The 15,401-nt window shown below is 38.3% G+C and overlaps 1 protein-coding gene across 2 annotated transcripts in view; it reads right to left on the reverse strand.

Annotated features, from left to right (window-relative positions):
• The window catches only part of npdc1b (neural proliferation, differentiation and control, 1b), a 37,836-nt gene extending 24,051 nt beyond the window's left edge, over window positions 1–13,785 (reverse strand). The window contains exon 1 of one of the 2 annotated variants that reach the window (XM_032507556.1): window positions 13,373–13,785. In XM_032507556.1, coding sequence (XP_032363447.1) covers window positions 13,373–13,442 — 70 coding nt within the window. In that variant the 5' untranslated portion in view covers window positions 13,443–13,785. The remainder of the gene's footprint in view (window positions 1–13,372) is intronic. The other variant, XM_032507555.1, reaches the window with a different exon arrangement.
• Between the last annotated feature and the right edge of the window lie 1,616 nt (window positions 13,786–15,401).

Consider the following 15,401-nt stretch of genomic DNA (forward strand, 5'->3'; position numbering starts at 1 on the left):
TGGCCCTTTCTCTACAAAGTTATGTCCAGGTTTGGGTTCCACCAGACCATAATAGATGTAATTGCTGCTTTATACAATAAACCATCTGCTAGGATAAAAATTAACGGAGACCTATCTGACCCTTTTACTTTAGAAAGGGGTACGAGGCAGGGCTGCTGTGTTTCACCGCTCCTCTTCGCCCTTTCATAGAGCTGCTAAGTCAGTGGATAAGACAGAGGTCGGACATAGCTGGAGTTCACATGGCATCCGGGGAACAAAAGTTGTCATTGTTCGCAGACGATTTATTGTTAACCATAACAAACCCAGCTCGATCTCTACCTGTACTTATGGGGGCGATCGAGGAATATGGTTCACTCTCGGGTTACAAAATAAACGTTACCAAGACTCAGGTTTTAACAATAAATTATAATCCACAGAACAATGTTAGGAGCCTGTACAATTGGAACTGGGAAGCAGAATCCATAAAATATTTAGGGGTCACATTGCCCAAAGATTTCACTAAGACTTTTGAAGTCAACTATGGGTCCCTAACCTCAAATCTGAAATCAGACATACAGAGATGGAATCTGATCCCTTTCTCAAATTTATACTCCAGAGTGGAGACGGTCAGAATGAACATTCTCCCGCGCTTCCTATATCTATTTCAATGTCTACCTATCCTGATATCAGAAAGACATTTCATAGAGTGGGAAAGATTAATATCTCAGTATATTTGGCAGGGAAAAAAGGCAAGGGTGAGGTATAGTACACTGCAGTTAAAGAAAGAAAAAGGTGGTTTGGGTCTTCCTAATCTACAGGTTTATTGCCTTGCAGCTCAATTAAGACCTGTGCTCTGTTTATGCTCTCCATCTTACGACGCAAGGTGGAAAGATTTGGAAGGAACAACAGTGGAAGGAAAACCTTTAATATCAGTATTAATGGACAAAAATTTACAAGAAGGGCTGAATATACCACATGGGTCAATATTACACACTATGCTGGATTCTTGGAGTAAGGTCATTAAAATTTGTAAATTGGGTAACCAGATAAAAATACTCAGATGGTGTGCATTTGATTCAGCGTTTAAACCAAACAAGATTGATGGGAGATTTAGAGGTTGGATCCAAAAAGGATTAACCACCTACTATAGCTTCACCCAGAAGGGCGTGTTTCTGAGTTTTGAGGAACTTCAGAGATCTAAAAGGTTGGAGAAGGACGACTTCTTTAGATATCTACAGGTTAGGACCTATTTCAATCAAAATATAGGTGACAATTGGGAAACAGCCAAACCAGGACTTTTTAATGTGCTTCTATCCTTGTTGAAGTCAGGTTCATGCACGAAACTTTTTTCCATACTGTACAATGGTATCCTATCGTCTAAACAAGGTGACACAAAATACATAAGTGTTGGAAAAACACTGTTCGTTTTTTTGTAACTCCAGTTCAGAAAAAACATCAGGGCAGCAGAGACACATGTTGGAGACTCTGTGGAACAAACGGGGCAAATCATCATCACATCTTCTGGGATTGTCCGGTTATTAAAGGTTTTTGGGAACAAATGTGTTCCCACCTGAATAACATCTTTACTGAAAGGATCCCATGTAAATGTGAATCCCTATACTTAGGAAACATTTCACTTGATAACTGGACTCTGGAAGATAAAAAACTGCTGTTGGTGCTCCTGGCAGCAAGCAAAAAGGCAATCACTAGAAAATGGTTGAAGCCTGAAGCTCCTACTGTTGAGGAATGGTTCAAGATTGTACAGGACATTTACATTCTGGAGAAGATATCTTTTTCTGTCCGAGACCGAAGGGAATTATTCTTCAGGATCTGGTCTAAATGGACAAACTATATAAAATCAGTAATTCCTGTGGACTAAATATGTCTACTACTTGCAAGTAATGTTTCTCTGTGTATTGTACTTTGGCTCAGGATTATGGCAAACTTACGCTCTTGATTGGGTTTTTCCCCTAACATAAGAAAACTCAGACCAGACCCTTCATCCCCCCCCACTCACTCTTCTGTTATGGATGTTCTGTTATTATACAAAAAAAAAAAAAAAAACCTGGTTGGGCTTATGTTTTTCATTCTCATACTTCCAATGTGGTGGAAGCTGGATTGTACAAAATAATTGTAATTTGCCTTTCCAAATAAAATAAAAAAAATAAATAAAAAAAACATACTCCAGTCTGTGTGTAGAAACCTTTCCTGAAGTGATAAATCTGCTCCCGCAGGCCACACCTTGATGGTCTTCACTGATGGCTTCATGCGATTAATGAGAGGTGCATATTTGGGGGTGAGGAACAAAGAAAGGTGATCTGACTGTCCCAGGTTGGGGAGCGGTGTTGCGACGTAAGCTCCAGCCATGTTTGTGTAAACATGGTCTAAAGTTTGTTTCCTCTGGTGTGACAGGAAACATGCTGGTGAAATTTCGGTAGCACTGACTTTAAGTTTGAATTATTAAAATCACCCGCAACAATAAACGCAGCTTTCGGGTTTGTGCACCAAGCTTTGTTAATGTAAATGCACAATCCACCACCTCTGGTCTTACCGTAGCCATGATGATTATATTATCTGCTCATCCTCGAATCATCACTTAAATACTTTGATATATACAATTAATTAAATCTAAAAATACTGTTTCTGTCAGTTTCAAAATGTGTATGAAAATAGGTTGGTTGGGTTTATCCTTTATTATACACCTACAATTCTCTCACTGAGAGTCCTTGCTGCTTGTGTTTTCCCACAGGGAGTATCTATAGCATCCATTCACTTCTCACAGTGTTTTGTTAGTTACAAAAAGACATCTGAGCCGACACCAATGTACAGAGAAGAATAAAGCTGTGCTATGGCAGGGGATGGTAGTTAGATCCAGCTATCAATATTAACCCCTTTAGCTTTTCTGTCAGAAATGTTCTTGACACCGCTACAGGAACGTAGACACTGGTTGCCTTGGCGACTGTCATGGCAACGAAGGAGGTGTGACATCATCAGTGGATGAGTCACTGCACAGAGGCATAAGTCAAGGATAACTGGTTTGTTTCAGGCTGGTGTCAAGTAGAAAAAGATGGATGTGACATATGTTTATGCGCTTTATGTATTATAATGTGGCAATGTTTGTTTTTATGACTGTTTAAAAGCCCTTCTAGGGACGGGCATTAGAAATAGTTATAAATTCTGTACATTGGAGATTTCTTGCACAGATGTCTATGTTGTAGCATCTTTCCCTATTCAAATAATTATGAAATGAAAATAAGAGACTTATTAATATCATATAACTCAAGTTTTATTCTTACTTTTACTTACACTATCTATAATTTCTTTATTTTCTACAGTTCCAAACAAGATTGAGTTTGGGTTTCTTTCCACATGGTCCTTCCCTGAGTATTTCATCCCTGTGCTTTAGATATCTTTAGCCAGTTTATGGCCCACATTAACAAAGAAATTGTTAAATCTATCAACAACATCATTCATATTTGTATCCTATTATTGTCCATGACATGTTCTGGGTAATTTAATTTGTCTTGTCCTTTTTTAATAAATTTATTTACTGTATTCCATATTCCTTTCACATTATTTTTGTTATTCTCTAGAATTGTATTATAATAATCCTTCTTACATAACCTCATTGTATTAGTTAATTTGTTTTTATATTTCTTATACTTTAACTCTGCTTCTTTCCTTCTGTATTTTATAAAAATTCCTATAGTATATTTTTTTTACAGGCATTTTGAAGTCCCTGGACATCCAGTCTTTTTTTATTATTATTTCCTTTTATTGCTATTTTGATTTTAGTTTACTTTTTATTGTATGAAGTTTAAAATATATAAGAAGGGGCGCCTGGTTAGCTCACTTGGTACAGCGTGCATCCATTTATAGAGGCTCAGACTGGGGAGTCAATTACCTTAATTTAAAAATACAACTGTTCACTAAATTGACCTTAAATCAAGACACTACACTGAGGGCATCTAACAAACTTACGTCCTGCTCCCTCAGGTGTTCCTCAAGCTGTCTCCCTAAGCAAAAGAAGCGGCTAGATTATATACACCTGCAGTTTGCCCTGCTAGATCATATATACCTGCAGCTTGCCCCTCTAATTGGACAATTCCCACACAGTACAATACAGGGGTGGCTCAGATGAGTAGACACTCAAGGCTAAACACAGCCAAAATTCCTCTAGCTATAAAGCTAGACATTCATGGAATATTATATATAAACGCATTATTAACACTACACATACATGTAGGCAACAAAAGACATATTTGGTGCGTGATTATAATTAACAGTACTGTTTCTTAAGTAAATGGCATGGTTTTAAACAGAATGATGTATTGATCAAGATAGCTATAGCATGTAAATCTCCGTAGTATAGGGTGATATATTTGCACAAAAAAGATACGGGATTACTGTGGGTAATTTGATGCATGACAATTTACCAGAAAATTTTAAACGTTTTGAAAATTATGGACACGTTATACATATACAGGCAACATTTAAGGTCAATAATAGAGCGTAAATAGGTAGCGCCTCGCTACCGTGACGGCAGCCATGCGCTCCGTCACAGATCCTGAGGCTCACTGCTGTGCCATTCATCCATGACTATCACGGCATGATAATGCACGGCCCCATGTTGCAATGAGCTGTACACAACTCCTGGAAGCTGAAAACATCCCAGTTCTTACATGGCCAGCACACTCACCAGACATGTCACCTATTGAGCATGTTTGGGGTGCTCTGAGTCAGATTACAATACATACAGATTAACATCATTAAAAATACAAATAAGATATAGATTTAAATAAAATGGAATGAAATAAAAAAGTAAAGAAAGTATACAGAGAGAGCACAGTGTACAAACTAAATTTGAGAGCGATATTGTTCCTGAATTAGTCACAATTTGGTATGATTATTAATTGAGATACACAATGATATTGGTCGGGCTTTTCCCGATCCATCGGTATTGACATACCGATCTATCGGTATCGTCATTTATAATGGCCGATTTAAATCAGAATCATTTATAATAACAATGATTCTGATAAATGAATATTTAAAAAATAAAAATGGACTGTAGCCCATGTTATGATCGTTGGTGTTCCATAGTTTGTCCACTAGAGGGTGCTATACAACGTCCCTGTTGGCAACACTGATTTTGTTTGTTAATGTGTATTTGTTCAAAGGACTTTAAGTTTCATAACATATAAATACAAACATATAAGTTAGTATTTTTATACATTTTACTTATCAGAACTTTAATATATTTTGATCTTCCTCTGTTCTGTTGTGACAACAAATCAACTTACTATCATATATTTTTTGAGTGAGAACTCATAAATAACTAATGTTAGGGAAATCTGTTTGTTTCTGAATTTTAAAAAATATATATTTGCATATTGGATTTTTAAATAACCAAATATTTGTATCGGTAGGGCTCTACTGATATGCTTTTAACAACCCTGTAAGTGAGACCTTTGTTATCAAAGAAAGCCACCCCCCTACACATCTGTTCCCTCTATTTACATGATTAAGTTCATATCCCTGTAAATCAAAATCCATGCGAGTTTTTCCTGCCTTAGAATGGGCCTTTGGGAGGGGGACTATGCAGGCAATAAGCATGATCAGTTTGCGTACAGTAAAGGCAAGGAGTCTATGTTACCTTATTTGACAGAAATCTATATGCATTTGTTATTTCTGACAGTTTGATGAACTACAATGTCCACAATGCTCACCAACCCCAATCAACAACACTGCTTAAAATACATGTATACAAGTCACGGGAGAGTCCGATACAGCCAGACTCTGGACGGTAAAACTGAGATCAGCACTTATATTCAAGTTTATGTTCTGCTTTTCAACTGTTGTCTGGTAAATTACTATTAAACACAGTCAAAGAGGATTTGAATTGCTATTTTTTTTACTGTCAATTCATTCGTCAAGTCATTTTGGCACTGATTTTCCTTCACCACTTTGGCTATGTTTCTGACATGGCTATAATAATTACTGTAAAGGTTTATTAAACTGCCCTAAGTATTCCTTAATAATCTGAATATTTGAATACAGACCTCTGCTGTTAAAATGAATGAAAGATATGCCGTACTTATGTTTAATATTATTGATGAACTGTTGCCCTTTGTAAAAGCCAAAGTCAGCATTTATGTTATTGTAAAAGTTATATTCAAGATCAATATTCTGTTCAAAGTCCAGCATACTTTTGACAGCGTGAGAACATCCAGTATAACAAAAACTGTTAATGCTTCAAACAATGGAAGAGTAAAATAACATGAAAAATGATCTACATGTCCAGACTCCTCCTCCTTATGTCTTAATTAGAGCCAATTAGAGCTCAATTAGAGCCAATCAGTCCATAGGGAGTTGGGTTGGGAATCAGAGGGTTGCTGGTTTAAGTCCCCATACGGACCAAAGTATGGTGGTGGACTGGTAGCTGGAGAGGTGCCAGTTCACCTCCTGGGCACTGCCAAGGTGCTCTTGAGCAAGGCACCGAACCTCTAACTGCTCGGGGCGCCTTTCCATGGGCAGCCCCTTCACTCTGACATCTCTCCACTAGTGCATGTATAGGTACTGAGCATGTGTGTGTCATTCAGGCCTGTGTGTAATGTGTGTAATAACAACATTGTACTTTCCCCTTGCGGGATTAATGAAGTATGAATTATTATTATTATTATTATTATTATACACAAACAGATTTGAATGGGAAAAAACTTTGATACAGTTAACTCTTCCAGGATCTGATGGCTTTTTGCGGGTGTAGAAACTCAAACTGTTTTTGTAAAGTACTCTTCTGCCATCTGGTGCTTCTTTGTTTTTTTGTGATTAAAAGCTACAGTGCGTAGTTTCTGTCCCCCCCTATGAGGAATTCTAGGTAATGACAACAAAACTGTCAGCGCATCCACAAGATACAAGCCTTCCGTGATTGGGCACAGACCCCAGCCCTCCTCCATACAGTTGCTAGTACCCAAGGAGGATACAGAGGATTAAAAAAACATGATCATGTTGGACTCTTCAGAAGAGGTCATTATCTTCACTCAAGTTTCTGCCCGCAAAAGTTGTCCGACAACACAATCTTGAACATAGTCATACTGAGAAATCCAGAGAGAGGTGTGTGGAGCCGATAGTCTTAATGAGCTTTGTAGCAACTCATTTGGCAATGGCTTGAATGTGATGGAAGTTACGCACTAAAGCTAAACTAAAACAGTTTGTTCCCAATTAACTGGTGAAATAAGTTAGTGTTATTACATTTTAAATTAATTATTTTATTTTGACCAAAGAAATTACAATATGGCCTTATATTCACCCAAAATATGGGAGTTATTTCACACTTGATACGATGTAGCCTATCTTTTAAAAAATAATTTAAAACTGTGGTCAGGGCATACAATTAATGAGTTTACATTTGGAGAATTGTAACTAGCTAATTCACAGCTATTTATTATTTTTTTAAAGAATTTAAGTTATTTTCAAAAAGGCATAAATATTTCATGAATTTGATATTATATTTGATGAAATGATTCAGTACTTTTTACTATAAAACTATTTTAACAGTAATGTGGGGCATGTGTTTATGTAATGACCCTTGCTGCACTATGAATAATGCCACGACTGCTATCAAACTGTACACCTCATTCATACACAAATCGGCCTGCCCTTGGAGACTACAACAGCAGTGGGTAATCTATGCAAAGCTTTACAACTGTATGATGGAAAGCAGAATGCACTGGGACAATATGCTGCCCTGTTTCTCACACACAGTATAGACCACAGATATTGTGTGTCTCAGGTGAAGTAGCTGCACTCGGTTCATTTCCAGAACATAAGACAAAAAAAGAGCTAAAACTACACAGACTTGGCCAAAACTATTGGTATCCTTACATTTATTAAAATAATGTACCATTCGTCCTGAACAGAGTTGAAATTAAACTATTTTCTATAAATTATAACTGTGTCAAGCACTAACTGTAATAAATTGTTGGGGAGTATTATTTGAACTGACATTAATGCTAGCTAATGCTTCATGTCTCAATAACATGTCAGAAAAATCGATTGGCTGCATCATTGCAGCTCTGGAGAGCTAGTCTGCTGTGGGGGTTTTCCACTCTGACTGTTGAGACAGTAGAGTAAGATGTAATGCAGCTACAGATCTGGATGAACTAACTGACACTGTGACATCTTACATCGCTACAAGCATTTGCACATACAATGCTAATGTTAGCTTCAGTTTAATAAGCATTGTAAGTTAATTTAATGTAGGATAACTGGTAGGTTAGCTCAATAAATTTTCCAAGTAGCTTGCCTAACATTTACAAACAATCTAACGGGTTGCTAGTGTTGGCACCTGCACACCCTATAGTCTGATTGGCCCCCTGTGTGTGGCCCCCCAATTGTCATTTGCGCTTAGTGATATCAATTGTGTAAAGCAAGGTAAGAACTTGAACGTTGTTTTTCGGAGCCAGCCTATCTTTACTTACTGAGCTTGAGCTGAAGTTGATTGCTCTGTGGCTAAACCTTGTTTTGGGCTAAACCTAAACCTTTCACTTTCTTTAACCAGCAGCTAGCATGAAAGACATGGGAACTTGGCTTGTGTTTCGAGAAGTAGTAGCATTTATCCACCGACAGATGTACACAGACTGCACTGCTACGTTTCTCTCTTTCAGCCGCACTTTCTAGCTCTCTAGCGTGTGGGCTGCAGCTGCTGCTGTGTATGTTTAGGCTGCTTGCTAGTAGCTTGCTCATATTATTTGTGAATTTCCGGATGGTGGTTGTTGATATGAATTATCAAACTGACGGTGTTGAAGGATTTGCCATGGCGTCCTACTTGCACTTCAACCTTGCAAGTATTGCATGCTTGCATGCATGCAATTTGGCAACACTTTCCACAATGTAACTGCAGCATCGCTTCCTGATTCACCAAAATACGGAGCAGCCCGATCACATCACAGAGACCACAGGGCGGAGGGGCGGAAAAAAAAGTCCCTCACATTTTCCAGTTAGTCCATGCATGATGGTGTGGCGTGCTGGCGCTGTATTTTAACAAGTTCTTAAAACCTCAGCCCTCCATAACAGCAATGGGCCTCATATCCTGAGCAATAAAGTCGAAAATTCCTTTCCGTGATATTATTTTTGCGTTTGATAGAGGCTTAACATCCAGCGTGGTATGGGTGTGTCTGGGGAACGCTACCGTGGTTGCGGGTGGGTGCGCCTATAGTTATAAAACGATTATTAGACTATAAATTATGCCAATTCTGATATGTTCATATAGCCTACTCAAAACAGACAGGGCAACCTAACGCAGACAAGTTAGCTTACCGTTTTTAGGTGATATGTTTGCAGTCAAGCTGTGATATGCAAACTGTTACTTGCAAACTTTGCATTCGACTTTTTTCCGTTATCTATTTTTGTAAAATGGTGCCACACTGCCGATCTCTTCGACATGGTAGAGGAGGACTGACTGTAAATGAAACACTCACAATTAAATAAAAATTCAGCAGACCACTAAACCAAGGCTTTCTAGCTCAAAACAAAACAAATCAAGGGGGGGGTGTTCTGAAGACAGACTGTTGCCTGTGAAACAAGGGTGCTCTGACAACACCCCCATTAGTAATTAGTATCGTGACGGTCTATGCTTCCACCTGATGAAATTAACACGGCAAAAAATCGACCAATCAGAATTTTGGTCGAGCCAGAACGTATCGACCAATAAATCCACTAGTCAAATGGGAGATTACAGCCCTAATTCGTACTAATGGCGCGCTGTATGTAACCAAGCTCTGCCTATGTTTGCAGTTTTAGTGAGTCAGAGATAGCAGCACTAAGGACGAGTATGGTGAGTGGTGGCGAAGAGTTTGGGAAAACTTGCGATTAATCAGGTAATTTAGTTTGTCTTTGCAGAGAACAGAGATGCTGTATTTTATAGCCGATTGTCTTATTTTGTTTCCAAATTACAGATGGAGTCTGGAGATGATGTGGGGTACTTATTGTTTACTGTTTACATCTTACTTTACACACTTCAGGCTGTTATAGCTAGCTTACGGGAAAGACTGTATGACACTGGGTGGTACAGACTGCGAAACAATTACAAAAAATACCTTCTGCATTTTTGTTTTGCTTTTCCCTCCATTGTACCGAAATTATACTGAACCGTGACGTCTGAACCGAGATACAAACCAAACCGTGACTTCTGTGTACCGTTCCACCCCTACCTATAATGTATGGGATAGAGATTGATTTTTGCCATATCGCCCAGCCCAAGATGGAACATTGTATTCAGAAGCTTTGCCTGTCAGTTAATGATCAGGATGTGTCACCCTGTATCAAAGAATGTATCCCTGTTTCAGTGGAGACTGATAATGGATTTGTGGTGGGCTATCAAGAGAGTAAATTCACTTTAATTTGTGGTTGTTTGTGTCACAACAATGATACAACTGATGTTACAGCTCTGCTGTTTTTATGCTGAATAAAATAGTGGAGGGGTGTGTATGAATCTTAGAAAAAACTGTGTGACATTACATGGGGTCGCTAATGTTTCAATTCAGTTTAGGTCAGTGACGGAGAGCTCTTCAGCTCTGACAGCAGGAATGTGTTTCTGAAGACAACCAGAACACAGCCAACACCTCTGCTATGATAGCTAAGACTATGACATCCCAGTATACCCATAAACACAGCCTGAAAAAATCTTGCCCTATCCGTTTTGCTGGCACTGAATCCTCTATTTCAGCCTCACAGCCTAATGCGATTTCTGCTTTGTCTCTCAGACAGGCACAAAAGCATGCGTCACTGGGGAGCACATGACTGCACTGACAGACAATACAACTCTAAAAGAAAATGAAAAAAGGTGTCTAAATAATTTATGTTGTATATTTATAAATATTTATATATAAATAATTATAATTTAAAAATCACCAATATATCTATATCTTTGGAACTTGAGTATTTCCTACAAACAGACTGTGCGAAATGTTCCTACGAATATATTTTCATTCCATGGCCTTATTGGCTGTGATATAAACACAGAATCATACTGACCTACTGTATACTGAAGCATTATGGTAGTCCTTTTTCTCATCAGGGTAAACACACTATTCACTAATAGTTTCATGATATTCACGAAATACAGTACAAAAAAGGCTGGCAACGGGGCTGAATGTAAATATAATGCAACTCAACCTCATAGTCAGCTCTCAATGATCTTCAACTATGTTTAAGAATGTACTCTTATGTATGGCTATAAAATAAAATTATTCTTTACATGGATTCGCAGGAAGAACCTAATTTTTTAATCATTCAGTATAAAGTATAAAATAAAACAAGCAACTTGAAGACATCACCTTGGGCTATTAGAAGTTGTTATAGACATTTTACTATTTTCTGACATTTTATGGACTAAACAATTGAATTGATTATTTAAGAATATAACTGGCAGATTTAGAATATAATAATTGTTAGTTGCAGGCTTGCAGCCTTAGATTAATCCATCAGTTATTTGTTCACGGGTAATCATTTAGTCTATAAGGCGGAAAATGGGCATTAGGAAAGCACAAAGTACAGTCTTTAAAATGAGTTATTTTTCCGACCATCAGTCACAAACCCCATAGATATTCCTTTTCCAACGGTTTACAACATTTGAGGAGCTGGAACCAAAGAAGGGTTTTACTAATAAATGAAGCGACTAAACCTTTCAGCACTAATAAGGCTGGAGGGTACCATAACACTAGAAAAAAAAAAAAAAACGCAAGACATCTCACCATATGAGTGAACATTAGCACACTTCAGTGAGTTATTATGGAATATGTTATGATTAACAGACATGCAACACTCTCTACCCTACACATAGCACAGCTAAAAATAAACTAATTTTCAACCTTAATTTTAATACATCTCTTTGTGGAGGAAAAAGTTTATTTTGCATTATGATCCTTGACAACAGCTAAGTGGGTCACACGTATAACTTGTTGATTCACTGTTGCATAACCATTATTATTGTTTTGTGTTTAATTTAACAATTGTATAATTGTTTTGTGTTTCATTTATCAATTATATAACCTGTTTTGGTCACGTATCGAGCTCATGTTTTGAGAAGTTACAACTTGTTTTGGTCATGTTTTGAGAACGGCGCTCCTGTTTTTGAAACATGGTTTCCGGGCAGGTGCGCCAGACTCACCAGGGGATCGGCTGGGAGCGAAGACTGGCCCTCTTCGCTCGCACACAATCCCTTGTTTGTTAAGAGAATAAAAGACAGAGGAATCCCTCGGTCTGACAGAGCCTGCTGTGAGTCGCGTACGAGACGTCCAGCCACGTTGATGCCAGCTCTGCCGGACTGAAGGCTCTCCAGTCCTGTGTCAAGGTAAGAGCTCTGGAAGTAGTGTTTACTTTGCATCACGTATTGAGGGCATGTGCATGCCATTTGCTTTGCTGTATTCTGTGGGGAATAAAGAGACACATTATTCTAGCAGAACAGCGTCTGAGAGTTTGTTCGCAGAGTAGTGTTCACTTTGCATTTAGTGTCTGTAAAAGTAGTGTTTACTTTGCAGTGTGCGTTGACAGTGTGAGCATGTGCTCGCTGTCTTGCTGTGCTCTGTGGCGGAGTAGACGAGCACTCTACTCTAGCAGAAAACAGTCTTTGAAGATTATCTGCTTGTAGCCGACCACCCCGCGATCCTGTCTAAAGATTTCACAAAACACTCTTTAATTAATTTAGCCTACACTGAGCATCTTTAATAGCCTCCATTCTTTGTTGAAAAATAATAAAAACAGTTATAGGCTTCAACTATTTTATAATCATTAATTTGTTGATTATTTTCTCAATTCATTAATTATTTGGCTAAGTTTTAATTAAGTTGGTGTCTTACAATTTGATGTATTGCCAAGTCGATACAGTTCTAAATCCTGTAAGAAATTTAGACATCATATACAAATTTGGCAACATTTTACCTTTCTATCAAAATATTATACAATAATCCTCATTACAAGAGATATAAAAAAAAATACAAGCAGGCATGATAGGTCAATAAGGGTCACTCACTGTGTTGATTACCATAAGACTGAACCCCACTGAAATACACTGTATAACCATAGGATAATTAATCAGGTGGCATAGACACACTGAAGGTGCCTAAGATAATACAGAAACCAAGCCTATAAAATACAGCCATGCCACTGAGGATGAATGAGTACTAAGGTCACTATAAACACCTGATCAAGCATCAAAGAGATACTGTACAATCCTATATTACAGCAAATTATCATCATTTTATTTGTGGATGGTGTACCGTGCATATTAGAAACGGTAAGGGTGAAGAGTGATGTACGACAGTCCTGGAGGCCCATTGCTGCTTCACAACACAACCCTCGGTATGAATGGCAGGTAGCAGCAGCTTCTTACCTGTCAAGCAGGTGCTGAGCGCCAACAGGGCCGCAAACACCGCAGCCTGGTCGAGCAGCGGGGCCCACATCCTAGACAGAACTTCGACGACTGACAGGGGACACGGGGACCTACCGAAGGAGGAGCAGGAGGAGGAGGAGGAGGCGGCGGCGGCGGCGGAGGAGAGTCGGTGCTAATCATTCCCCCATCCCCCTGGTGCTGAGGTAGAACAGGACTAGTAAAAAGATAACAAAAACTGTATGGAAACCAAAACAATTTAGGAGAGAATGCAGGAAGCAGTGGTCATTCGTCCCCTCCAGTGTGTTTGCCGCAGGGTGCCTGCTCTCCACCGCGAACGTGCAACATGGATGCACACCGTTAAACCGTCTCTGATTCTTGTGGTTACTTTTGCTGAGCTACAGCAGAGGCACGTAGGTGTGACGTCAACACGCTACGCTCCCTCCGTGCTGCCTTCAGGTTCTGCTAAAGATCAAATAAATTACCAATGCTAAAACCAAACCCGAGTGGTCGTCCATACAGCACTAAACAGAACTAATTTACCCTAAGTTCCCCCCGTCACGCAGCAGATTTTCGATTGTATTTTTGTATCAGGTTTAGGAGGGTTTTGACAGTCACACACATATTTTATATTCCAACAACTCACCCAACAGCTTTAGAATTTACAGTTGGGACTTGGGACTTAAATAAAAGTTCCAAACATAACTTTTTTTTAAACAATAAAATGTAGACACTGTAGGTCCTTTGGTATAGCCTAGCTAATGTTGTACACATTTGTGGTAGGCCTACCAGTACATTTCTACCCAGGACATTTATCTAACAGCTTTAGTTACAAGTTATTTAGAAATTTTGATTGTATAGAGAAACACATGATCTTTACAGCAGGGGCATTATTGTACATGGAACTACTGTATTTAAAAATTAGCTCCACCTTAACCAACTGCAACAGTAAAATGCTTCTTACATCAATAATAATAATACATAACTGAGACCGTTTTCTCTATATCCCTTTGACCATAGCAGTCTCCATACCCTCAATAAAGTAGTATTTCACCTCCTTGTACTCTTTTTCTGCTGCATCCTGGCACGGAAACACATTAAAAATCTCCAGGATTTTTATTGTGAACATTACCAAACTGTTATTTGACAAATAATTTTTTTTTGGGATCAAATTTCAGAATAAATTTCAGTTGTCAGTTTCCTGTTTAACTAATGCTGGAATGTAACTTTTAATACTCCAATTCGTTCCCCTTGATGATGATAATGTGCTGTATTTATATAATAATAATAAAATAATAACACTGTGAATAACTTCAGTCTTATTGTGAGAAAACCACTCTCTGAATAATTTCACTAACAAAGTCCTCCAGATAATCACACATGGAGGAGTTTTTTGTTGTACGACAGAACAGCCTCAGGACAACAGGATCACTCTGGAAGTTTTGTACATGCCCTGGAATCTCTTAGTACAGAGCTATGATATGCCAGGAGCAATAAAACAGATCATTTAAAGCTGCTTTCTCAGTTTGCCAAACTACTTTGCAGCTGGTCACAGTCTTTGCCATCAGAGGTTCCAGAATCACACTTTTAATCAAATGACTCATGGACATCAAAGAAGACATCACTACTCAGATCAAAGTCTTCACACCTCAGCTCTTTAAACTTCAGCTAGTGTTTAGCAGTTCCTGTATATGTCCACACTGTTGCTGGTTCTTGATGAAGAGACTGCTTCGACCAATGAATGAGCTTGTCTTGTCCTCTAAACTGACAAACTCAAAATTTATGTCAACTCTCTTTTTAGCTTTACGCTGCAGAATCCAATAAGATGGCATGTTGCTATTGGAGGAAAAAAGTAAGCCTTAGTCTCATATCTAAAATAAAAGTACAACAAGCCTGCATGTTATAATTAAAATCTTTAAACTTTTGATCAGAAGTGCTGCATTAAAAGTAGACTGTACTGTGCAATGTTAGAATAAATGAATTAACTAATTACATTAGTTAATTCATTTAATTAATGCATTATCCCAAAAGC

Source organism: Etheostoma spectabile, unplaced genomic scaffold, assembly GCF_008692095.1.
Source record: "Etheostoma spectabile isolate EspeVRDwgs_2016 unplaced genomic scaffold, UIUC_Espe_1.0 scaffold00003242, whole genome shotgun sequence".
NCBI lineage: Eukaryota > Metazoa > Chordata > Actinopteri > Perciformes > Percidae > Etheostoma > Etheostoma spectabile.